General features: G+C 43.6%; 1 protein-coding gene and 1 long non-coding RNA gene across 4 annotated transcripts in view; one reads left to right on the plus strand and one right to left on the minus strand.

Moving 5' to 3' along the window:
- Positions 1–22423, plus strand: part of LOC115151825 (A disintegrin and metalloproteinase with thrombospondin motifs 20) — a 137181-nt gene extending 114758 nt beyond the window's left edge. Inside the window, exons 28-38 of one of the 2 annotated variants that reach the window (XM_029696082.1) lie at positions 6746–6913; positions 10854–11027; positions 12731–12901; positions 13109–13312; positions 13500–13629; positions 16794–16888; positions 16986–17080; positions 20044–20177; positions 21277–21368; positions 21784–21888; positions 22077–22423. In XM_029696082.1, the coding sequence (XP_029551942.1) occupies positions 6746–6913; positions 10854–11027; positions 12731–12901; positions 13109–13312; positions 13500–13629; positions 16794–16888; positions 16986–17080; positions 20044–20177; positions 21277–21368; positions 21784–21888; positions 22077–22166 (1458 nt within the window). In that variant the 3' untranslated portion in view covers positions 22167–22423. Of the gene's footprint in view, positions 1–6745; positions 6914–10853; positions 11028–12730; positions 12902–13108; positions 13313–13499; positions 13717–16793; positions 16889–16985; positions 17081–20043; positions 20178–21276; positions 21369–21783; positions 21889–22076 lie in introns of those variants that run through there. The other variant, XR_003867366.1, reaches the window with a different exon arrangement.
- Positions 2343–5291, minus strand: LOC115151826 (uncharacterized). 2 transcript variants are annotated; one of them, XR_003867368.1, is made up of 3 exons: positions 4687–5291; positions 3610–3664; positions 2343–2973 (listed from the first exon to the last, which is right to left on the minus strand). It is a non-coding gene; the product is annotated as an uncharacterized LOC115151826 (long non-coding RNA). The 2 variants fall into 2 exon arrangements; XR_003867367.1 differs by having other exon boundaries at positions 2343–3664.
- Positions 22424–26075: the final 3652 nt, after the last annotated feature.

Genomic DNA, 26075 nt, shown 5'->3' on the forward strand with positions numbered 1-26075 from the left:
CCCCAACGTCTCCCTCCCATCCTTTTGTGATTAAACGACACCGCCGTTTACATCACGCAGTGTTCAGTCCTCTTATATCATCCTCCAGCATCAGATCCGCCAGAGTAAATTGCAAGCACAAACTCATTTTGTCAATGAGGTCTGGAGGGGCGCACTGAATATTGGTTATATTTCCTCGCCATCAAAAAAAAATTAATTGTTATCTATCCATAGTTTTTTACATTTTCTATGCTCCCTGACTGTCTTGTTTTCATTTGGGTGATTTATTAGCGAGCTGGACACAGTCAAGAAACTGTATCATTTGTACACAGTTTGTATTTGCTTTTAGTCATTTTAAAGTATCAAATTTTAAAAGCTATATATATATTTATATACTTAGATATATTTAACCCTTATTTAACTAGGCAATTTTTATTTACAATGACGGCCTACCCCGGCCAAACACTCCCCTAACCCGGACGACACTGGGCCAATTGTGCAACGCCCTAAGGGACTCTGGATCACAGCCGGGATCGAACCTGGGTCTGTAGTGACACCTCTAGCACTGCGATAGAGGGCCTTAAACCGCTGCGCCACTCAGGATAATGATAGAATAATGATATAGTCCTATTAAAAAATATAGTATATGCTCAAACCACCCCAAAACCGGACCACGGGCTGTATGTTTGACACCCGTCTAGGATCTGAAAATATACAGTGTGGCTCTATGAGGCAGTCATTGGTGGGCAAATATTATATCTGATGTGCTGGAAGCCAAGGAATTATAGTTGCCTTTGACTTTGTAGTCAATGCTATTACCTAATAACTTGTTTTCCTTCTACTGTTAAGGACACAGTTAGTCTCAAGGTTTAACACCACTTTTGGAGTCCACTGAGCCCAGCTGCAGATTGTACATTGTTGCACATCTTCAAAGAGTGCTATAGTGGGGGTGAAATCAAAGGTAGATAGCATATCAGGCTTGTGAAACACACCAGCAACACACAACAATATCACCCCCATAACGGCCCCATAAAAAGACAGCGGTGTAAACAGAGCGTTCAGCTTGAGGAATGTGTTAATGAGACACACACGGGCAGGTGTTGACGATCAACCACCTCTAAATTACAAACAACCTAACAACAATGTGATCGTCCCATCATGCAATATTTTGGGCAACATTGTCTTGTGTCTCTTTGAGAGAGGAAAATGTTGCTCTTTGTCCGATATCTGTACTGTAGCTTTTTGGTTGGAACACAAGGCCAAGGTAAAGGCCAAGGTCAAGGTCAAGGTCGTTGGTGTCTTACGATGCAATTCTGTTATGGGAACCCAGGATGAACAATGCCGACAGACAAACGTTAGCTGTACCCCATGTATATAGCCAAGTCATTGTTACTCGTTGTGTATTTATTCCTTGTGTTATCATGTTTTTCATGGGAAGGGCCCACAGGTAAGCATTTCACTGTTAGTCTACACCTGTTGTTTACGAAGCATGTGACAAATAACATTTGATTTTATTTATTTATTTTAAAAGAACACCATGTCTTTGGCTTTGGTTGTGAACTTGTCACTAGGATAAATGACACTAGAGTTTGGGTCTTGACAACTTAACAGTGAAGTGGTGTTGAGTAAGAAGAAGGAATTTGGATGGATGGAATTTGCCCGGAATAGGGACTCTTGGAAGCTCTTGGAAATCCTGGGCCAAAAGGTCACTTTAGAATCTCAAGCATTGTTCTGCTGTCCGAAATCAGGTTCACTCTCCTGGTCTGGCATAGCTTTATGAGACAACAGCATTGTACTCAATGGAGCACCAATGGAGTGTTTCTGGAGTGGGACATGGAAATGGATCTTGGTTCCAGCTGAATGTTTGGGCAGGTAGAAAAACTGGTTGTTTTTGTCATTCCCGAAAGTTGACTTATGGCTACTCAGTTCATCTTTTCTGAGTGGTGTTGACTTAAAAAGAGAATCGTGTTGGGGAAACTTAATATGCCCTTTTATGATTGTTTATTTGAGTTTCTAGCCATGGCAGAGGCACAGTTTGGCACCAACTACACAGTTGAGTTTAGTCAACTGCTTTCATTTTCCATCAGAAGCAGCCTTAAGCTCTTGTTGTCACGTCCTGACCTTAGAGATCCCTTTAATTCTCTATCTGGTTAGGTCAGGGTGTGACTAGGGTGGGAAATCGATGTTTCTATTTCTTTGTTGGCCTAGTATGGTTCCCAATCAGAGGCAGCTGTTTGTCGTTGTCTCTGATTGGGGATCATACTTAGGCAGCCCTTTTTCCCACCTTAGATTGTGGGATCTTGTTTTTGGTACTGTACTGTATGCCCTACTGAACGTTACGCTTTTTCATTTTTTTTTGTTTATTTTTTTTTTGTTTCGGTGTTCATTTAATAAATTAAAATGTTTGCCTACCACGCTGCACCTTGGTCAAATCCTTCCATCGACGAACGTAACACTTGTAGTGAACATTTTGTCAACTTTGTTAACACAGACCAATAATTATTTAGACGTTGCAATATCCTTTTCAATCATTACCCTTACTATAAACTCCATGGTGACGCCAATAAGAAATGTCCCTATTTTTTACCTTCGGTACCTAAATATACTTATGACATTGGTTTGTACCAACTCTTTTGTGAGGAAATCCTATTTGCAAGTTAATACCAATTAATTTCAGGTAATACAGCCTACTTACTCGTGTAGTAATTGTCTAACAATATCTCTTTGGCCACTGATGTCTGGATGCCAGATTTGGACCACGTTGGCCAGGGTTGGACTGGACTGTATTAGTGCTAGTATGAGGTGTTGCTTATTGTTTCTTCCCATGCATGGAGATGATCAGGCCTGTGTGTGGCTATTTTGGCCTTGAGGATGAAAGATCTATGACTCTGACATTCCTCCACCCCACGATGCTCTGCTCTTACCAGCTTTTCCCACGTCGACAGCATGTGTTGTTTTGACTTCTGTCTTTGAAACTTCCTTGCAAAACAGGACCTTGAACAGGAAAAGCATCCTGTGATAGCTCTCTGGCCATATGTCTTAGCCTCCCTCACTCTCTGAGCTCTGCAAACATCTTCTTACATTTTTTCCCCCTCATTGACACTGATAAAGGTGTAATAACATCAGTGTAATAATCAGTGTAATGAACTGAAATAATATCTATCAGTGTATCTTGTTCTCTGATATCACTTGGTCCTTGGAAAATGAGTACACATTTAGTTGTTAGGATGATCATAAACCTAGATTATCTTCAATATGACTTCGATAATCTTTTTTTGAAGCTGTTGACAATTTCTATACATAGTATTTGAGTATCGGTTTGCTAGTACAGAGTGTAATATTCTGGACAAACTTCACACAATCGTGAGTTTGTTCTTGCTCCAGAAACATAGGTACTAAAGAAATTAGACAGTGCCTTTTTAAGGTTTGAAAACATCTGACAAACATTCCAAGTGAACTATCAATTGAAAGTGAGTTGTTCTATAGGGATTTCTGTGTTCTTTCTGTTGAAGTTGCATATGCTGTGGTGTAGTCGCATTGGCTGAACTACAGGTAATTCCATGGTCTCATAAGTTACCCGATAGCGTGGTCTCTCTATGCCTAAACGCTTCCATGTGTCCATTGGCTTACCTGTCCTCTGCGATGGAATGGGCGGATGTCATCATACAATTGCAGCCTGCCATGCCTAGAAAAAGACATGCTCTTATGAATAGCATTGAAATAGAAAAAAGACATAACCTGTCAATATTCTTGATGCATCTCACATTTCAGTATAGTCTACCAAAGTCCATTTAAGTATCAATATTTGATACTTTAAATTAAAAAAGCCAGCTCCATGTGTATTTACCTACAAGCGCTACAAGCTGTTTTATAGTATGGTCTTCATAGCACAGAGAGTAAACATACATTAGCTGGATTTGGTTTGGCAATAAATTAAGTGAACTGTTCCAGAACCCTGAAACACTAGCAAAGCAGGAATGCAGTGGAAAGAAGAAGAAAAAGCACAAGCTGCTTAGCTGTTAGCACAATGCAGTAAACGGCCAAACATCGCTTATCTCTTTCTGTGTACTGTAATACATCTCCCATTCTGGTTGAAAAACTTTGTTAAACAAAACCATGTACTGGGGTGTCTTTCAGGCAACAATTTAATTCCATCTTGTAAAGTAATCCATATTATTTCCAGATGAAATTCACTGGCTGATACTAGAATTAACCCACCTAATCATGTGAAATGAATTGCTGTTACAACTTGGGAGAGGAAATCTGTCTCGAGAGAAAGTCATTTTTTATGTGGCTTGTATATATTTTTATTTTTCAACAAAGTTTTAATAGTAATAATACATGTATATGCAACTTAGAAGATACTTTTATCCAGTGTGACTTACAGTACAGTAAATGAATACATTTAAGTGGCTAAGTGTTTGTAATCCCATTTACATTTTCTGTAAATGTGAACTTGAGTCTTTCCCCCCCATTTATATTGTGTTAGAGATCCCCACACTGTAGTATATACTGTAGTAACATGCATCACCAGCCTTGTAACCCTTCATTAGTCATATTTATTTACTCATTTATTTACTCATTTACTAAATTCTCCAAATGAAAATCACTATCTTTTGTCCTCAGTATGTTAGTTAGCGGACCAGCAGCTATTCATGGGAAAGGCAATTGAGCAGTTGAAGCGTAGTAAGAGGGGAGTTGACTTACCTGATCCAGTGTTGAGTAGAGTGAGGCAGCAGCCTAGCCTGGTAGTAGAGTTTAGAGTGGAGGGGTTGGTCGGTCCCCGGGTCCTTGCCCTCCTCCTGCTCTGCTCAGCTCAGCTCTCAGAGGTTGTCCTTTGGCCCCACGCGCTGTGCCGGTTTTCTGCTCTACTTCTACGTTACCAGCCCTGATTAACTAATGGCTGACAGATAAGGCTGCCTGGCTGTGGAGAGGGAGGAGCATGCCGCCTAATAATGTCTTCTCCCCACTGTTAAACAGGCAGCCGATACAGTTCAGCCGAGGACCACTGCCCGTAGCACTGCCTGTATGGCTGTGGTTTCCTTTCTTCCTCCTGCTCTTTTTTATCTTCCTATTTTTTTTCTTCTTCAATGACAGCAGTAAGGAGGGGCTAACACCCCCTCTATCGCCCCTACTGTACATGTCTGCCTGTTTACGTTCCTGTCTGAAGTGGAGGCAGCAGTGTTATAATTTTTGAGTGAGCGTGCAGCGGGTTCAAGAAACTGCCATGTTTAGGATCAGTCAGTCAACGCAGGGCAGCTTTGATGTCTCCTAGTCAGCTGGGCTGAGCCCTGTGTTTAAAATGCCTTTGTAATTACAATGTGTATAATATACTGTATCTGTGTGCAGTGTCAACTCAAGCAATTCCCTCACCAGAGTACAGAAGAGAAGATAGCAGGAGGTGCCTCTCTGTTTAAATGGTTCAAATGGGTACTCTAGCAGAGTGAACTCACCAAGTGTTGCACAAACGTGTCTCTCTTAGTGCTTGAATGCTTCTCCTCCATTAGTGGAAAAGCAGTCATTCTTCACATCCTATGCCCACAGCTCCTGTTGTCCAAACCTAAAAAAGGACCAGCTTTTGTTAGAATTCAATACAGTATGTCTAAAATAAATCTTCCTTAAATAATTCCATCACAGCACAGTCAGTCCAATAGAGTGTACTATCTATGGCCACCACAAGTTTACCATTTTGCTGTTATGCAACATTCTGAGATCATAATTAAGGGACAATACAATATTATGTTTATTATCTGGACTGGAAAATATGCTAAGACAAAACAGTTCTCCACGTCTTGTTGTACTTTATTCCAATACCCCGTTTTAGAGTGGCGTTGTGTAAGGGGCTCACTCTCTCACTAAGAGCACAGCAGAAATAGCTGGCTCTCTAATTGCTGTTTGTACTCATAACGATGGAAGTCTAGAATATTTTTGTCCACCGACCGACCTTCGTCTCAGGCATGGGGCTTTCTGAAGACTCTCTCTGCTTTTTATTCGTTGTGTTCTTGTTTTCTCTGTAGCTTTCCTGAAGCATTGTACAGCTTACTGAAACCATATGATTGTCTAGCCATATGTATGCATCCAGGTCTTTTAGCTTTGTGAGTCTTCTCTCTCCTGGGCTTGTGTGTGTCTCTCTCTCTAGTTTGTGCCATGTACAGGGTTTACACGTTAAACAGGGGAGTGCATTCAAACCTGGGTGTTCAGTGGATGCTTTACAGAGATCCGTGTCATGATTAGTGTATCCAAAAGGGGTTTATAGCTCGTTCACTTGGCCATGAGACGCAATAACATATCATGTGTGTTTATCTCCAACTCATACACTGAAGACACTATATTGAACAAAGCACCGTGTTGGATACTTTTTTACATTTTATAACGTCTTTGCTAGTACATTTTCATTGATTCTTGTGGTGTTTATACTATTTTAGACAATTTAATTTGGCTCACTACTCTCTTTCATGTGGTAGAGAGGGAACCTCCTCAGGAGTAAGCTAAGCAGTGGGCTAACCGTGACCATTGAAACCATTAACCGTCAAATCATTACAAGCAGGCTGTCAACTGCGCAACACAAAACAGCACATTGGATGGTTAAGTACTTTGTCTCTCTTCATTCATATAAAGTTCTAAACTGATTGACATGTTGTACTTTCGCAGAACTTGAGCAGCGGGTATAAGCATGGTTTCAAAAAGTGTTGTTGGAAAAGGCATTCACTAGAATCTCTGCACTCACTGTCTCCATTTTGTTTTATGTCCTTCTCTGTCTCTCTAGTGTTCTGTGAGCTGTGGCCGGGGGACCAAGCAGCGGGAGATAACCTGTGTTTACCAAAACCAAACCCAAATAGAGGAAGATCACTGCAGTCATCTGTCACGTCCCCGGACACAGAAGGCCTGCCGAGCCCAGGGATGCCCCAGCTGGAAGACCAACAGGTGGAGCAAGGTATGTGTCATTCACCACCCCGTCCCCACACACTCTCAAAATACCCCCAGGCCCCTTCAGGGGACCACACCACCCGCCCCTCTCTAATGCTAACAGTCACCTCTAGCAGCTGGGACGCCAACGCAAACACAGTCAAGGCCTTCCCAGGGTCCCCAGATGTAGAACATATACAGTACTGTACACACTGAGCACCTGTCCAATCACTGAGCAGTTTATATATTCTTGTACCAAATGTCCTTCCGATGTGAGTTAAACACCACAGGCTACATTTACATTACTGTTTATGCAATGCACCATACTTGTATACTTGTGAGAGGAAATGTTATGGGAATTCAATGAAGCTTGTGCTGTGCTTTACTCTCTCTCCTGAGTTTGACTAGTTATCATGCTAGTTCCTTTACATTTCTTGCACTCTTTTCAAAACAGCAGTGGCTAGTTGCCCAGTGCCTTTTGAGTGCATTTTACTGCACCAATGCAGCATGCTGGACAAAAGTTTTAACATGCAACTGACACTTCTAAAAAATCACAAATGCAAGAAGGTACTTACTTTCTACAGACAGACAGATCCCACTGGGCACAAACTTGTTGAATCAATGTTGTTTAAATGTCATTTGTCATCTGTTTGTAACATGGAATCTATATGAAAATACATTGGATTTGCAAAAAGTCATCAAAAAACTTTTGTTTTGAGAGTCAATTTTCAACCACAGAATGATATCGTCATGGTAACACATTTTAACATAGACAAACCTTGTATAAAATATGTTGAGTTTGTACCTTTGAAACAACGTCAGATCTTCAACGTTATATCCACTATCAGAAAAAAAACAATAGACTGGGCAGCACCTCCTACTGGAGAGTTGATCTATCTACAGCTATCCATTTGATCTCCCATCCCATTTAATCAAGTCCAGCCCAGATTTGATATTTGTCACTGACTACTGCCAATGTGCTATTGTGACAATGATTATTGAGAGCTCTATTAACTAAATAGATTCACTGTAGCTATCAAAGTCATTACAAAGGGTAGGTATAACAGAGCAAATGAATTGCATGTACTCTCTATAAATCATATTTCATCAATGATACTATTTAGGCCTATATAACATTTGCGAAGTCATCAACAGCTATTGTTTCAATTCAAACCAGGGTTCAACTAAAAATAGACAATACATATAGGCCCAGGGTTTCAAGCTTTGGTTGATGTCAAATGTAATCTTCAAGTTAATAATGAATATGTTGGATTTACATCTCCATTTCAACCAAAAATCTAAATTAAAGAATAGGGCTAAATCAAATCCAACTTTATTTAAAGTGCATTTAAAGTTTGATTTGATTTAGTCCTTTAGCAGCGCTAGGAGAGGGGAAATCCATGAGCCCAAATGTATCACAAGGCCACCAGAGAGTAAAGGAGACGGAGGTGGAGGGAGCTTTGTCATGTTCTGACAGGTTGTCCAGAGCAGAGGAAGGAGTAGTTGTCTGTACATAAGTGGTGACTGTTTAACAGTCTGATGGACTGGAGATAGAAGCTGTTTTTCAGTCTCTTTGTCCCAGCTTTGATGCGCCTTTACTGTCTCTGCCTTCTAGATGGTAGCAGGATGAACAGGCTTTCCTGTGACACCAGGTGCTGTAGATGTCCTGTTGGGCTGACTGCACCACCCTCTGGAGAGCCTTGCAGTTGTGGACATTGCAATTGTCATACCAGGCAGTGATACAGCCCGACAGCATGCTCTCTATGGTGCATCTGTAGAAGTTTGTGAGGGTCTTAGGGGCCAAGACAAATGTATTCAGCCTCCTGAGGTTGAAGAGGAATTGTTGCTCTTTCTTCACCACAGTCTGTGTGAATGGACCATTTCAGTTTGTCATTGATGTGCAAGCTGAGGAACTTGAAGCTTTTCACCCTCTCCACTGCGATCCCGTCGGAGAGTAGCAATGGTCAAGAGGGCTCGATGTGCGAGTAGCATAGGAGATGTGCTTTATTGAAGGCCCCAGCTACAATAAATGCGGCCTCAGGATATGCGGTTTCCAGTTTGCACAAAGTCCAGTGTAGTTCCTTGAGAGCCGTCCCTGTGTCTGATTGGGTGGGAAAATACACAGCCATGGCAATGCCCGAAGAAAATTATTTTGGGAGGTAATGCCGTAATTCTCTCACTCTCAGGCCCCCTGAAGATGTACAGTATTTAAGTAATGTTTCTGTTGGACACAATATGGAGAGCAAAGAGAGCTCCTCAGGTCCTGTATGCTCCTCACGCCCCCCATGTGTGGTTGTGAAATCCCCATTGGGCTTGCATTGGGAGCCCATCGCTGTCTTCCTCCATTAGACCACTGCCACTTCCCAGCCTTTGTGGGCCTCACTCTCCCTTTCCCTCCCTGGTGTCTGGAAGCAATCATCTCCCTTCACATACCACCAGAAACCATGAAATCCACAACTAGAGCATAAAGACATGTTTTATATCTTAACATTCATGCCTGTGACAACTTTGGAAACCTCAGCACCCACCGTTTGGGCTTTTCAGCAGCCAGCCACTCAATCCCCTTAGTCGCCTCTGAATGGGGGTCTGGTGAAGGGGTACAAGAGAGGAGGGGGGTGTGGGGGTCCGTGAGCAAAGGGTAAGGACCGCCTGTGGAGCTCTTGGTGTGGAGCGGCCCATGCTCAGGAGTGGTGTGGCGGCAAGCTCACTGATTGGTCTGTGACAGCTGCATTTCCTGCCTCTCTGTGATCAACCAATGTGCAAAAGCATGTCTGTGGGTCGGCTGCACTCTCCTCTCTCCTTTAAAACCCATACAATTAGAATCACACGTTTTAATTCTAGGCTCTTCTCATATTCTATTTGAATTCTAATTGTATTCTAACACAAATGATTATATTTTTATGAACAAAAATGACATGCTGTAGATGGGTAGAGAGCAGCAGTTTCTGGAGAACTCAACTCCAACATCAAATAGTGTGCTTAACTATGACAAGTGTAATCCTCGGCAATGAAAACCGAAAGTATTTTGGAAAGAGATTAGAATCAAATTTCTTAAGCCGTAACAGTTGTTAAAATCGTAATAGGAGGGTCTATTACATCCCACTTTGGGATATTAAAAAAGATAGCCTTTAATTGAGGCCTCGTTCTTTTGATTAAACCTTCATCTAAGGTCTGATTTCTCTTTATGCCTTTTGTTCTCCTTCCAAAATGTTAAGGAGTAAAAACGTCACTTAAACGGCACACCCTAGAGATGATGATGTAGGCCTACACACAGTTCTAATACAACATGATACAGTATTCTGTACATGAATTGGGAACTTACAGTTTCTAAAGATATTGTGGCTGTATAGTGAGTATTTATACAGCTTTCTTCTAGAACCCTGGGGGTTGGTCTCCGGACCTAGATTAAGCCTAGCCCTGGACTAAAAAGCACTTTGAATGGAAGGTCTCCATTGTACATGGTTCTTAGTCCAGGACAACACTTCATCTTTGTCCGGGAAACCTCTTTCTAATGAAATCCTGGAGTTCTATTAGTGCTGGAGAGCTTCCTTAGCATGTAGGTAGGATTCTCAATGACATCAAAGAGATGGGCCAGGTGATAGACCTGTGGGTAAACTGACAATACGGCTCACAGAGACACAACAACCGTAGGCTCAGAGGAAAACATATGTCTCTGTCTGCATTGTTCAAGGACATTGTGTAGAGGCATCGTAGCCTGTGACGCAGACCCAGCAGACAAAAACAAGTATGTGCTGTATGTTACAAAACATTGATGCTTAGTCCAGGTCAGAGAGAGTGAAAGAGGACATGATGGGAAAATGTATGTTTTTGTGTGAATTTGAGACTTGGTTGCTACAGTAGCAAGCTGACAGACAGATGAGGATATCTGTGCTGGCAATGCAATGACAACAACCTGATCGTGAACAGACTAGCTTGTGTGTCAGTCAATCTAATGTGTGTGTTTGTAGTGCTCTGCCACCTGTGGAGTGGGGGTCCAGAACAGAGATGTGTACTGCAGACTGAAGGGTACAGGGCGGGTGAGAGAGGAGCTATGTGGTTCCCACAACCGTCCAGCCACTGCCCAGCCCTGCCAGGCCACTGAGTGTCTTCATCACACCTGGGCAGCCGGAGAGTGGCAAGATGCAAGTATAGATCACTATCTAGCTCTTTCTATGTCTATATCCCTCTCTTTTTATCTCACTTACCCTGTATTCTTCTTCTTCTCTCTCGCTCTCTCTCTCTCTTTGACACACAATCTCTACCCAACACACTTCATCACAGACACAAACAAGGACTTGTCACCTCCTCTCTGTATAACAGTCTTATTGTAGGTTATGGGTTTCTTCTGACAAACTTCAAATTCACCCCTTTGTGCCATGGGTCCTGTTAAGGGGTTTACACTGTAGCCAACGTAGACATGCTCTCTTCACTCTCCACCTTCCCACAGACACTCTCTCGAAACACTCCAGAATACCCAGAGACACCATGTGTGAGGCACAGTTATGGAGTGGAGCTGTCCACTGGATGTGTTAATGTCTTATGGGTGACTGGACAAGCCCACAAAACACCAAGTCCCAGTGGAACCTCCATTTAGAATGCATTGCTTCTCCAAAGTTCCACAAGGAAAAGAGAATCACATTTTTCAAATGTCCTAGACAGAACTTCGGGGAGTCAATGTGCTTTCAAATACTACTTCATCAGTTGATTTATTAGATTGTATTCACATAGATTTGTTAATAGAGACAGATTCCAGTTGCTAGCGTGTGTGTTTAATGAACACACAGCAGTCATGGATGTTTGTGTGCTAGAGACATAAGATCATCATACAGGAGATTGTTATTGGCAGTGCTCCCACACAGAGCTAGCGGACCAGACCAGCTGTGTTTGTGAGGTCACTGAGGTAGCCCGGCACTCCTGCATCAGACATGAGGGTTTAAACGATAACCATCACACGATGATAAATCACATCAAAACCTCAAAGCGCTGATACACATCACATCCATGTCTTTTGTCTAGTCGAGTGGCACTGCACTGTGTGACATGAGCACTGAGCAGTCCTCTTCAACTTAGTGTTTTTTTTCCCCTTGGCCACGCTCGTCCTTTCATGTCCCCCATACTCCGTCGCCAAACTTCAGGACACAAGACGAGTACCATGTAAGGAATTTGTGCTGCTTCCTCCAGAAATCTTTGCATGCACTCAGATTCTGTCTGTGTTGCGATGCATTCCGCTGACAGCCTCCTGGCTCAAAAACAGACATTTCTGGCCCAAAAACCATTTCAGCATTCATAACTGTGCTTAGAATATGAGATATTCTATAAACAAAACTGATATCTTTTTGATTTTATAGGACATATGCTTTAGCCATTCAAAACCTAGTGTTCCTCATATTGTAATACTGGTCTTAATGTTTGACTACCTCTCTAAACCATCATTCCAATTCACTCAAAACCAATTTGTGTACCAACCCATGACTTGCCATTTCTTTTATGTCTGGGGTTGGCCTTGAAAGCAATGTGAGATGTCATATCATGCCCACTTTTCCTCCCCTGGATAAAGTGTAGAGCATGGACATCTGGAGAGCTAAGGAAACAACCAAGCCTGTCAGAATTTCTATTGGGTGTCTCTGCTAGCAGTCCAACACTGCCCCCTATGCCAATCTAAAGACATTACTCTTTGATCCACATATACGTATTCATCTCGTCCACCAGCTGGGTCTTTTTGTATCGAACATATATGCGGTAGCAATTGAGACTGGGGACAAGGTTACATTTGTATTACTTTTAATGCCTTTTGATGTTGACATGATGGCTGATGCTCATATTGGCCTGTGTCTGTTCTCTGCAGTGTAATGCCACCTGTGGAGAAGGTATGAGGAACAGGAAGGTTCTGTGTGTGGGGGCCGGGCTGACCCCAGTCCAGGACGCCCTCTGTGACCCCTCGTCTTGCCCAGCCCTGCACCAGCCCTGCAGCAGAGCACCCTGCTACCACATGTGGATAACAGGAGAGTGGTCACAGGTACAGTAGGAACCTTGGTTTAGGAACCCTCTGCCTGGTCATACCTTTAAATACACCTACCTTTGTGTCATTTGATGTAACAATTTACCGACAGTATTTGACTAGCCTAGGTCGTCAAACAGAAATGTATATATTGAAGTGTTATTCCACAAATTGCTCTATATCCTTATCCACTGAGGTGTGATTTCAATTGTGTGTGATTTCCAGTGCTCTGCTAGCTGTGGCGTGGGCTACCAGCAGCGTATAGTGTCCTGCTCCATGAAGCCCTCCTCCACCCTGCACCCTTATGATTCCCAGTCCTCCGCCCTGTCCCGCCCTCACTGTCCAGAGCCTCACCCACCTAGCACCAGGCAGTGCCTCCTTTGGGACTGCCCACAAGCTGCCTACTGGAAAGTTGGCTCATGGAGCAAGGTATGTTTCAGTGTGTTTGAGAGAAAGAGGGGGATGGAAAGAATGGGGAGAGGGAGAGAAAGAGGGGGGGTGGTAAATGATATCAGATCATGGTATTGAAACAGTTATGTTTTGTAAATTGAGTATGTAATATGTCAGTAGTTTCCATGTAATTCACTGTGTTGATGTCCTTTATGTGGATCCTCAGTGCTCCCAGACGTGTGGAGCAGGGGTAATGGAGCGCAGGGTAGAGTGTCTGTCCTCTAAAGGCCAACCGTCCAAACACTGCCGTCCAGCCGAGAGGCCCGAGTCACAAGCCACCTGTCGAGAGAGAGAGTGTGAGTCTCTACAGTACCACTACTAATACAAACACTGCCGTCCAGCCGAGAGGCCCGAATCACAGGCAACCTGTCCAGAGAGAGAGTGTGAGTCTCTACAGTACCACTACTACTACTACATACAGTGCATTCGGAAAGTATTCAGCCCCATTCACTTTTTCCACATTTCGTTTCGTTACAGCCTTATTCTAAAATTGATTAAATAAACCTTTTCCTCATCAATCTACACACAATACCCCATAATGACAAAGCAAAAACAGGATTTAGACATTTTTGCAAATGAAAAGAAATACCTTATTTACATAAGTATTCAGACCCTTTGCGATGAGACTCGAAACTGAGCTCAGGCGCATACTGTTTCCATTGATCATCCTTGAGATGTCTCTACAACTTGTTTGGAGTCCACCAGTGGTAAATTCAATTAATTGGACATGATTTGACTATATAAGGTCCCACAGTTGACAGTGCATGTCAGAGCAAAAATCAAGCCATGAGGTCGAAGGAATTGCTTCGAGACAGGATTGTGTCAAGGCACAGATCTGTGGAAGGCTACCTAAAAATCAGCATTGAAGGTCCCCAAGGAGAGAGTGGCTTCCATCATACTTAAATGGAAAAAGTTTGGAACCACCAAGACTCTTCCTAGAGCTGGCTACCCGGCCAAACTGAGCAATCGGGTAAAAAGGGCATTGGTCAGGGAGGCGACCAAGAACCCGATGGTCACTCTGACATAGCTCCAAAGTTCCTCTATTGAGATGGGAGAAACTTCCAGAAGGACAACCGTCTCTGCAGCACTCCACCAATGTGACCTTTATGGTAGAGTGTCCAGATGGAAGCCACTCCTCAGTAAAAGGCACATGGCAGCCGGCTTGGAGTTTGCCAAAGACACCTAAAGGACTCTCAAACCATGAGAAACAAGATTCTCTGGTCTGATGAAACCATGATTGAACTATTTGGCCTGATTACCAAGCGTCACGTCTGGAGGAAACCTGGCACCATCCCTACGTTGAAGCATGGTGGTGGCAGCATCATGCTGTGGGGATGTTTTTTTGTGGCAGGGTCTGGGACACTAGTCAGAGATCCTTGATGAAAACCTGCTCCAGAGTGCTCAGGACCTCAGACTGGGGCGAAGGTTCACCTTCCAACAGGACAAAGACCATAAGCACACAGCTAAGACAACAGGAGTGGTTTTGGGACAAGTCTCTGAATGTCCTTGAGTTGCCCAGCAAGAGCCCGGACTTGAACCCGATCGAAAATCTCTGGAGAGACTTGAAAATAGCTGTGCAGCGATACATTCAATTAGTATTTGGTAGCATTGCCTTTAAATTGTTTGACTTGGGTCAAACGTTTCAGGTAGCCTTCCACAAGCTTCCCACAATAAGTTGGGTGAATTTTGGCCCATTCCTCCTGACAGAGCTGGTGTAACTGAGTCAGGTTTGTAGGCCTCCTTGCTCGCACACACTTTTTCAGTTCTGCCCACTCATTTTCTATAGGATTGAGGTCAAAACTTTGTGATGGCCACTCCAATACCTTGACTTAGTTGTCCTTAAGCCATTTTGCCACAACTTTGGAAGTATGCTTGGGGTCATTGTCCATTTGGAAGACCCATTTGCGACCAAGCTTTAACTTCCTGACTGACGTCTTGAGATGTTGCTTCAATATATCCACATAATTTTCCTGCCTCATGATGCCATCTATTTTGTGAAGTGCACCAGTCCCTCCTGCAGCAAAGCACCCCCACAACATGATGCTGTCACCCTCGTGCTTCACGGTTGGGATGGTGTTCTTCGGCTTGCAAGCCTCCCCCTTTTTCCTCCAAACATAATGATGGTCATTATGGCCAAACAGTTCTATTTTTGTTTCATCAGACCAGAGGACATTTCTCCAAGAAGTACGATCTTTGTCCCCATGTGCAGCTGCAAACCGTAGTCTGTCTTTTTTATGGGGGTTTTGGAGCAGTGGCTTCTTCCTTGCTGAGCGGCCTTTATGGTTATGTTGATATAGGACTCGTTTTACTGTGGATATAGATACTTTTTTTCCTGTCTCCTCCAGCATCTTCACAAGGTCCTTTGCTGTTGTTCTGGGATTGATTTGCACTTTTCGCACCAAAGTACGTTCATCTCTAGGAGACAGAACGTGTCTCCTTCCTGAGCGGTATGACGGCTGCATGGTCCCATGGTGTTTATACTTGCGTACTATTGTTTGTACAGATGAACGTGGTACTTTCAGGCGCTCCCAAGGATGAACCAGACTTGTGGAGGTCTACAATTGTTTTCTGAGGTCTTGGCTGATTTCTTTTGATTTTCCCATGATGTCAAGCAAAGAGGCACTGAGTTTAAAGGTAGGCCTTGAAATACATCCACAGGTACACCTCCAATTGACTCAAATGATCTCAATTAGCCTATCAGAAGCTTCTAAAGCCATGACATAATTTTCTGGAATTTTCCAAGCTGTTTAAAGACACAGTCAACTTAGTGTATGTAAACTTCTGACCCACTGGAATTGTGATACAGTGATTTATAAGTGAAGTAATCTGTCTGTAAACAATTGTTGGAAAAATTATTTGTGTCATGCACAAAGTAGATGTCCTAACCGACTTGCCAAAACTATAGTTTGTTAACAAGAAATTTGTGGAGTGGTTGAAAAACAAGTTTTAATGACTCCTACCTAAGTGTATGTAAACTTCCGACTTCAACTGTATATATATATATATATATATATATATATATATATATATATATATATATATATATATATATATATAAATTATGTTTTTGAGTGCACTGCCCCTTTAAAAGAATCTTAAAATATCTGTAAATTTTTACTGAAAAAACATGATGGTAGATCATATACATTTGCGATGTAAAGTATCTTGTTATGTTGAAACTGACCTACATACAGTCCAGTACCATCCTATAAAACTGTAACACTAAGGAGTGGATTCAATCCTTTTTGCAGAAGTATCGCAGAAGATGCACATTAAAATGTGAAGGTAATTTCCGATTGAGCCGACGACATAAGCAGCGCTAACCGTGAATGCAGTCCCCGTGAATGCAGGAACATTGCCTTTAGATTTCAAACGAGCTATAGCGCTGAACTTCCACGATGCTTTGGTGATATGGATGGAATCCAGCCCTAAAGGTGCTCTGTCTTATTTCTGATTATAGGTCAGTTGTTGACATCCTGCAGAGAGGTCCAGATGATACAGGGGGTGAGGATGGATGAGGAGTACTACCTGAATGTCAAGTCCAGGATACTACAGGTGTGTGCTCTCTGTCAGAATCACTGACTATCACTTCATCATTAATAATTTCCAGGCCAGAATTCAACATGTGCTGTCTCAATGTGTTTCTTACCAGATCTACTGTGCTGAGATGCAGACTGATTTCCCTAAGGAGTATCTTACGCTGCGGAGTAGTCAGACAGACAACTACTCAGAGGTCTATGGATACAGGTGTGTTCATTGAAACCGGATTACCCTGTGTCTGTGCTGAATACATTTTATGTTTATGGACAGAATACACTATAATACTGTATATGATTCCATATGAACATTCATTCAAACAGTCATTACATGTCAGCAATGTATTGTAACGTATATGCTAGGAGTCAGGAAGCAGGTGCAGAAGGTGAGTTTAGTAATGATAATAAGCAGATAAACAAAACAGAAGAAGCGTACTGAACGTGAACAAAACCAGAGGGGGAACGAAAGGTTCCTGGTGGAGAGCCAGACGCGATCCCCAGGATGGAACACGGGAGCCTCACTGCGGTGGCGGTCCGCCTGATCCTTCTGACTGAGGACAGAGCGTTGGAGTCTTACGTGGGCGGCATTCCACACGTGCTCTGCGCATCGGAACCACTCGTCCACTGCAGGGGCCTCGGTCTGGCTCGGAGTCCACGGAGCCAAGGCCGGCTGATATCCCAGGATGCACTGGAAGGGAGTGGAGGAGTGACGAAGTGAGTTCTGGATGTATTCTGCCCTGGGAAGGAACCGGACCCACTACCCCTGCCGGTCCTGACAGTGACTCCTTAGGAAACTCCCCACCTGTCCGTTGGACTGAGGCCGGTACCCAGATGTGAGGCTGACCGTGGCACCCAGCTTATCCATGAAGGCTTTCCAGACCCGCGACGTGAATTGGGGACCACGGTCGGAAACTATGTCCTCTGGAAGGCCATAGTGCTGGAAGACCTGCTGGAATAGTGCCTCAGCAACCTGGAGAGCAGTAGGTAGACCAGAGAGGGATAAAACGGTATGATGTAGAGAATCTGTCATCAACGGCCATAATAGTGGTAAAACCATCAGAAAGGAAGACATCATTTACAAAGTCTATGGACAGATTTGACCAAGGCCGCTGAGGCACGGGAAGGGGAAGTAGTTTACCTGCTGGAGCGTGCCGGAGAGATTTGGATTGGATACATACTGTGCATGGGTTGACATAGTGGGCGACGTCCTGCCCCAAGGTGGGCCACCAGTATTTATCAAAGAGAGGGATTGGATGGTGTGGGTGATACCTGGGTGTCCAGTGGCGAGGGATGTGTGTGCCCAGGTCAACATCCGATCTCTCACCCCTGTGGGGATGTAGATGTGTTCTGGAGGGCAGGAGCGGGTTCCCTCTCCAGAGCCTGGCGGATGTCCACATCTACGTCCCAACACAAGGGGCCAATGATTCGGGAGGACAGATTGATAGGCTGGAAGCTACTCACAGGACCCTCCACCAAAGTGGAACCACAGGGTGCAGGAAAGCAGGTCCTCTGGCATCCTGGTCCCCAGGCAGTGATTCTCATCCTCGACCAGGAAATGGTGGGGTTATGAAGTTGGAGCCACAGGAGGCCAAGGATGACTTTGTGTATGGGTGCGGTGGTGATGAGGAAGAGAAGGCTTTCCTGGTGCATGGGTCCCACGGTCAGGGTGAGGGTGAGGGGGGCTGTGATGTGCGTAATTGGGCCGGATCCCAATGGTCGCGTATCCAGGGCTTGGACAGGAAAAGGAGAGGAGAGTGGGTATAAAGTTAAGTTCAGGGAGGAGGCAAGGTCCTGGTCGATGAAATTCCCAGCGGCACCTTGAGGGTCAGCCAGCCAGTGAAATGGGAACCAGAAAGGGTTTGGCGGAAAAAGATGATAATGGAATACTTATGCCTACCCTGGGAGATGGAAGGTCACAGGGCCACCCCTCTGCTCTAGTGGACCCCGGGTTGGGACGCACCAGACACCGCTAAAGCTGGTGCCCCTCCTGGCTTCAATAGGGACAAAGGCCCAGATGTATCCGGCGACGCCGCTCTGCCACGGAGAGGTGTGAGGCCCCTACCTCCATGGGTCCAGGCTCTGCCTTAGCACAGCCAAAGGATGGAGGCGAGTGGCGAGGTGGACACCACCGCTCCCGAAGAAGGTTATCCAGACGGATGGCCATCGCGATGAGAGTGTCTCAGGATATGTTGTCATCCCGACATGCCAACTCCGTCTGGACCTCCTCGCACAGTCCACTGTGGAATAGAGTACGGAGCACCGGCTCATCCCATCCGCTGGAGGCTGCCACAGTCTAAAGATGAGGGCGTACTCCACAGCAGTCTTGGAGGATGGTCAAAGACCGCCCTGAACAGAGCCATGAACCTCTCATCGGAACCCAGCTCCCCCTCTCTCCCAGATGGCCGAAGCCCACTCCAACGCCTGTCCGGTAAGCAGGGAAATGACTGGCAACCTTGGTCCTCTCATGGTGGGGGCTCCCGTCTGATAAGCGAAATAGAGGGAGCACTGAAGAAAGCCACGGCATCTCGATGGAGTACCGTCATACTTCTCCGGAAGGGACCGTCGGGTATTGCTGACCTGGGTGGAAGGCTGGGTAGGCTGGGGGACTGGCTCGCTGTGATGACCCATGGTAGGACGCCTTCCATCAGGGGTATGGAGAACCTCGCTGGTGGTGTCGATGCGGTGTAGAACGGGGAGGACCTCCTTCATGGTCGTACCCAGTAGAGCTAGTTGGTCGTGGTGTTGGTGGAGTAGATGACCATGTTCCTCAACCATCATGAAGATAGTGTTATCTTCTGCTGCTTCCATTTTTTGCAGAGGCAGTATTCTGTAACGCATATTCTAGGAGTCATAAAGCAAATGCAGAAAGTGAGTTTAATAATGAGAATAAGCAGATAAACAAAACAGAAGAAGCGTACTGAACGTGAACAAACCAATACTTCCTGAAGACTGAGGCTACTGACGGCTAAATAAAGGGGAAGTAATCAAGGTAATGATGAAGTCCAGGTGTGCATAACAATGGGGAGCAGGTGTGCGTAATGATGGTTGCCAGGTGTGCGTAATGTGGGTTGCCAGGACCGGTGGTTAGTAGACTGGCGACGTCGAGCGCTGGAGAGAGGGAACGGGAGTAGGCGTGACATGTATCTTATCTGAAACATCATTTTTTATGTCTAGGTTGCTGAATCCTTTTGAGTGCCCCTACAACGACAGCAGAAGGCAGGACTGTGACTGCAGGAACGATTACTCTGCAGCGGGATACACTCTCTTCCATAAGGTCCGTCTGGATGTCACGTCACTGAGGATAATGAGTGAGTAAGGACCATGTGATTGACTGACCACTCCACTGCAATGAGACCACACATCCATGTTGTTTTACCCCTGCACACAGCCCGATCCTCTCGTCCACCTCACAAAAAAACGGATTCGCACACCGAATACAATTTTCACCGCCTTTCTCCACACCCTCATACTCAGCACAGAAATCATGATAACGCCTTTCAACAGGCCTTGTTCAGATCACTGGAATAGAGTTGACAACGCATGGGCACCTTGAGACACACACTTACACAGACACATGGTAACACACAGGCATACTCATATACACACAAATTCTTGTAAACACACAAAATATCTTGTGTTCTCTGACACACACATGCATACTCTCTCGCTCTTACACTCACACACACACATGCAACATCTCCAGCGATATTCCTTTGCCCATTACGACATCCAGCCCCACCTCTCCAGTTGTCCCTGAGCATGTCTTAGATTAGTGCACATGTGGCATGGTCCGGATTAGTGGTATTATATCTGTGTGCAGCTAGGAGGAGGGAGCCCACTGCCCTCCACTACACCACTTCACAGAACACATGTAGTCATCTTCCCACCCCATCCCCTGTCTACTCTGGTCCTGACAGCACATGTTGCCAGCACACAAGGCCCTCCCCTCCCACTGCATGGAACTCATTTAGATTTGGGGCGGCTTGACTATAATAATGGTTTCAAGATGAAGAGAAGGTTATGAGCTGCTCTAGCTGTGCAATGCGTTTCTCATGAACTTTACCGCCATTTCAGATAGACAAAAAGAGAGAGAGAGGAAGAGAGAGACCGCGAGAGAGTGAGTGAGACAGAGAGAGACAGAGACAGAGGCAGATAGAGAGAGGAGCACTGGTCATGGTCATCATGTGTGACAATGCAGTAGAAATACCAGAGTAACTAAGCTCAACTTAAATGTCATGTGGTTTAACCTCTGATGTGCTTTAGGCCAGGACGGTTGCTTAGAGCGCCTTGTCTCTTACTGGAACTCATGTCTCTGTGTATTGATTGTAACCTTCATATGTTTTTTGTCTGTCTATTGATTGTGTATTGATTTAACCATATGCTCTGTGTCTCGGTGTTATGTATCAGCCACAGACCTGAAGTTTTCTCAGACTCTCTCTGGTCGTCCCGTCCCCTTCGCCACAGCAGGAGACTGCTACAGTGCTGCCAAGTGTCCTCAGGTAGGAAACAGAGACCATTTTTGAGTCTGTAATTTATAGACTGTAATCTGTATGCCTGTATGTTTAGATGGGGGCCTTGAGCCAACCTTTCCTGGGCAAGTATTGAAATACAGTTCTGTCTGAATGGGTTTTATTGACCTGACATGTACAGTCTGTTAACTGGAGTAAAATCGTACGTGTTCCCAGTTTCCACCAGTGGAGTAACCACATAATCACACTTAACCATCCAGTGTAGCTCAGTGTGTCTGTCCACTGAACCGTGGTGCTGCTTTCGTTGTTAGCCCCTGAATGGAAATGAGATACAGACTAATTGAATGTATTTCAATCCTGATCAGGTCCACTTTAAAACAATTTCAGTTTGTTCAAGAGAAGTTGGTTTGAGGTCTATTGTAGTCACTGTGGTGTTCTTCCACAGGGCCAGTTTAGCATCAACCTCATAGGGACTGGTCTGAAGGTGGCTGAGGCAACCAAGTGGACCTCACAGGGAAACTATGTCTCTGTCAAAGTCCACAGATCAGAGGTAAGGAGGACTCTAGGATTCTGGTGTTCTGAATAACTGTACTCTAAACCCTCCTATAATCTGAATTGTCACCTGTTATGATTCTAGTCTAGGAATTTCTAGTAGCATTAATAAAATCCTATTTCTTTATGGAAAGTTATTTGTCCTGTCCCACTCCATTTCATTCTTATTTCTCCCTCTGTCTGTAGGATGGGGCAAGAATCTATGGTCGCTGTGGTGGGTTCTGTGGGAAGTGCATTCCCCAGCCTCACAACGGCCTGCTGGTTGATGTCCAGTGAGGGTCAGGGACCAAACCCCAACCCAACCATCTCCCAATGGTCTCCCATCGGTCTCTCAACGTTCTCCCAACATCAGACCAGGAAGTGAAACCAGAGCTTCTGGGGATCCAATGCACTTCATTTGTGAAGGTTGCCATCCGCTCCTCCCTTCATCACTAGGGTTTAATGACAGGAACCTAGTTACCAAGATTTACCGGCCAAAACCACTCCCTTTTCCCGGGATAAATAACTGCGAGAAACCGGTAAATTATAATAAATTATTTATTTCAACAGCATGGCGTGAAATGGAACTGTTAAATTATTTGTGATGTCTAAATCTGGCTTCTCTACGGCCTTCTCTCTGCATGATCAATCATCAATGCTCATGGTGGGGACAAACAGCCCATCTCAGTATGGAGTGCAGTTCACAATGCGTGTAGACCAATCATCTCATGATAACTTTTTTTCTTGTGATAGGTAGGCCTACGTTTTCTGCAGCATAGCCTATTCTACAGTAATATAAGGACCGAATGCACATTACATTTACATTTTAGTCATTTAGCAGACACTCTTATCCAGAGCGACTTACAGTAGTGAATGCATACATTTCATTTCATGCATTTTTTTGTACTGGCCCCCCATGGGAATCGAACCCACAACCCTGGCATTGCATACACCACGCTGGCGTTACAAACACCATGCTCTACCAACTGAGCCACAGTTGCGCATCTAATTTACATATCACCATTGTGCTTTCGGGGGTCACCATATTTTGTAATTGTAAAGATTTGTTTTTATTATTGCAGCTGCAGAGTTTTAAAACAGCCTATCACTCGAATATCGTTGATTTAAATCCAAGCATGTGCAAACAATCTCTCTCTCCTTCAATTCCATTCAAATTGCTAAATAAATAATAATCTTCAAGTTAGATATATATATATATAGCTATAAAGGGTCCTTCAGCAGAACCAATAACTCTGAAGATGAGCTAAGTCTGTTACGTCTGACCTCACTAGTGTTTGTAATTGTAATGGTAACCAAAAACCTCTGTGCATTGGAATATCAAAAGCAGACTGTCAGACAATCTCACATATTCCAGCATTGTAGAGTCTCGCATAAAGGGACACAATCATATTTTGGGGCCGGAAGTAGCAACACGGATGCACAGTACAGAGCTAAGGGAAGAATCCTCTCATGGTTTCAAGTAAGAGCGTACTCATCTCATAAGGGTAAAATGTTCTTATGGAACTCTGAAAGGAAACATGAATTAGTCATTATAGAACTGCTACAACTATTTACATTTTTATACAGTCAGCAAGACTTTTTGTTGGGTAAATGGAACATCTCAGTAAATATTTGAATTGTATTAACTTATAGTGTTATGGAACAAGGGTAATTATGAATTCCTGCAAAAATGTTCTGATAAATTAGGTTTTTGTTTTGATTAGATGAGTAATAACCCAAAATGATATAAGCTTAAAAATGTTACAAAGATCAAGGAAGGAGAATTCTCCAGATCAGAAGATACGTCCAGACAGGGGCGCAACTTTCTCTGGGGATGGGGGGACATGTCCCTCCCACATTCTGAAATTGCATTTTGTCCAGTGTTATCATTGGAATGTGATACAAAACAAGGCAACGGTGTGCTTTAGGACCATGCAGATGACTCCGAGTGGTTGGGTAGGCTGTTTGGAGTGTTTATCCGACAGGATAAAAAAAAAAATGATGTCCCCACCACTTCTAAAACCAAAGTTGCGCCAGTCATGGGTTTTTCTGGAAAAAAATTGTTCGCCAATCAGTTAGCTAGGCTTTGTGTACTACTGTCGTTGTGTATTCTTCTACTAATGGTCACCCAGACTTGCCTTATCTCAAACGTCAAAGGTCGTAGGTGAGGAGTCCTGCATCACAGATTAATCCTCACTGTTCTGTTGTGTAATACTACTGAAAACTCTTCAGAGCCCAATGACTTACTGACTACTGTCTGACTGACATGTGATTAGAATGATTTATCTAGCAGGTCATAGAGAGACAACCAAATAGACACTAAATCATTGGCGTTGTGACCTGGAAAACAGTTTTATATATATATATATATATATATATTTAATTCATTAATATGGTGGCAACTGTTGTCTACATCATGTAAGAGGTGTTAAGTCAAGGTCAAGCTCTCATCTCCAGTCAGTAGCTAGTTTGTCTCAGTACATTTGTGATATTGTTTTCCAGATCATGTCTCTTCTAGGTCCTATAGGTGCTTGTGACCCTACCTCTCACAAGAATCGATTCTCATGAGAAGAATTTCATTATATTGTAAAATATTTACGTTTGACCATATTTATTCTGTAATGCTATGTAATGATATATTAGAATACTAACAGCTGAGAAGCCATTGTTTGGTTTACTGTTTGATGCTGAAAAGGTATTACAGATTGTAAGTAACCACCAACTTGAAAGAGGATCTTTGAATGGTGCTTTTATAACTACTGAAATGACCTCTAATCTTGAGAAGGAACATAATAGTGGCATTGGAACTGACATTAGCTGTAGCACATCCTCGACACCCTTTGAATGAATACGTTCGGCCTTAATGCCTGTAAATGTAAATGTACTACTTATTACAGCATAATGCCCAAAATGCTTTGCAGAAAATATCATGGTCCTCTTGTTAATGTAGCTGAAGACCAAGCTGGAGGGTTGCCAGATATATGCCCGAACTACATAAGGAAAAAGGGTGTCGAGGATGTGCTACAGCTAATGTCAGCCTGAAGGAACCCTATCATCATTTAGGTGAAATGATGTCACTGTGACCACTATAACTGGGTTTTGGCAACCCTGCCATGCTGGTACTTCGATGTTAAGCTTTAACCAAAGTTTCATAGATGCAGAATATAACTTTTGTCAGATAATGCAGCTAGAAAACCTTTGTCTATCATTCTTGTTTGATAGGCAATTGTACTATGATGAGGTCTGTATCAGAAATGTTAAGAATACTTGATGCACTATGTGCCATACATTTTGTAGAAGGGAATCCTGTCTATTTCTTTTTTTTAATAACAGTTAAGATTTGTAACTTATGATATGTGTGTATTTTTTTATATTCATACTTGAAGTGTAAACTGTGTCTCAAATACATGGGCATTGGTACTGAATTGAACAAGGTGCTTGTTTGCTATGTATTATCCAAATATGTTTTTAAGAATCATATGTACCTACAGTATGAAAATGAATGATTCTGGTGCTATGGTCATTCATTTTAATTGTATCAACATCGTAGGTTTTGCTACTATACTAACACTGTATAATAAGCAGTAATTAAATATTGTAATGCTTTTCAATTGATTGGTGTGTGTTTGAATGCTTCCATATTACAGTCAATGTTATGAGTAAAAATCGCTCTTCATTTTGCTATAGTGTGAATGGTTGGAAAAGGAAAAGGAACACATCAATGCTGATGCGTGCTTCAACAGAGGAGGCCTTTGGTTAGACGTGAATGGCAGAGAGTCAGAGCTGGTTAGGTGACTGTGCTAGCTGGCTTGTGGGTCCATGTGGATTCACTTATTGGTGCAGATGGCATTTCCACAACATGACTTGTTCAATTTCACTCGGACGCATAAACACAGCAAATACTTTGGCTGTAGTTTCTCACTACACCAGGCAGGCACACAGTGTGGACTCTGCATCTGGGGCTGTCAACCTACCAATAAGTCACCAAAATGCTATGCCAAATCAAAAAGTGAGGTCCGTTTTCCAATTGTCTTTGAAAACCTGACTAAAAAAATTATGTCACTGAAAAGGACTTGTTAATGGTACTTTAGCAAGGTGAGCTGTTTATGGGTGAGGAGCTTTTACAAGGCTCATTGCACCAGGGATAGCTTTGTACATTAAATGAAACCAGATACCGTAATCTCTGAATAACTACTTTGATTCTGT

This window comes from Salmo trutta, chromosome 17, assembly GCF_901001165.1.
Source record: "Salmo trutta chromosome 17, fSalTru1.1, whole genome shotgun sequence".
Taxonomy (NCBI): Eukaryota; Metazoa; Chordata; class Actinopteri; order Salmoniformes; family Salmonidae; genus Salmo; species Salmo trutta.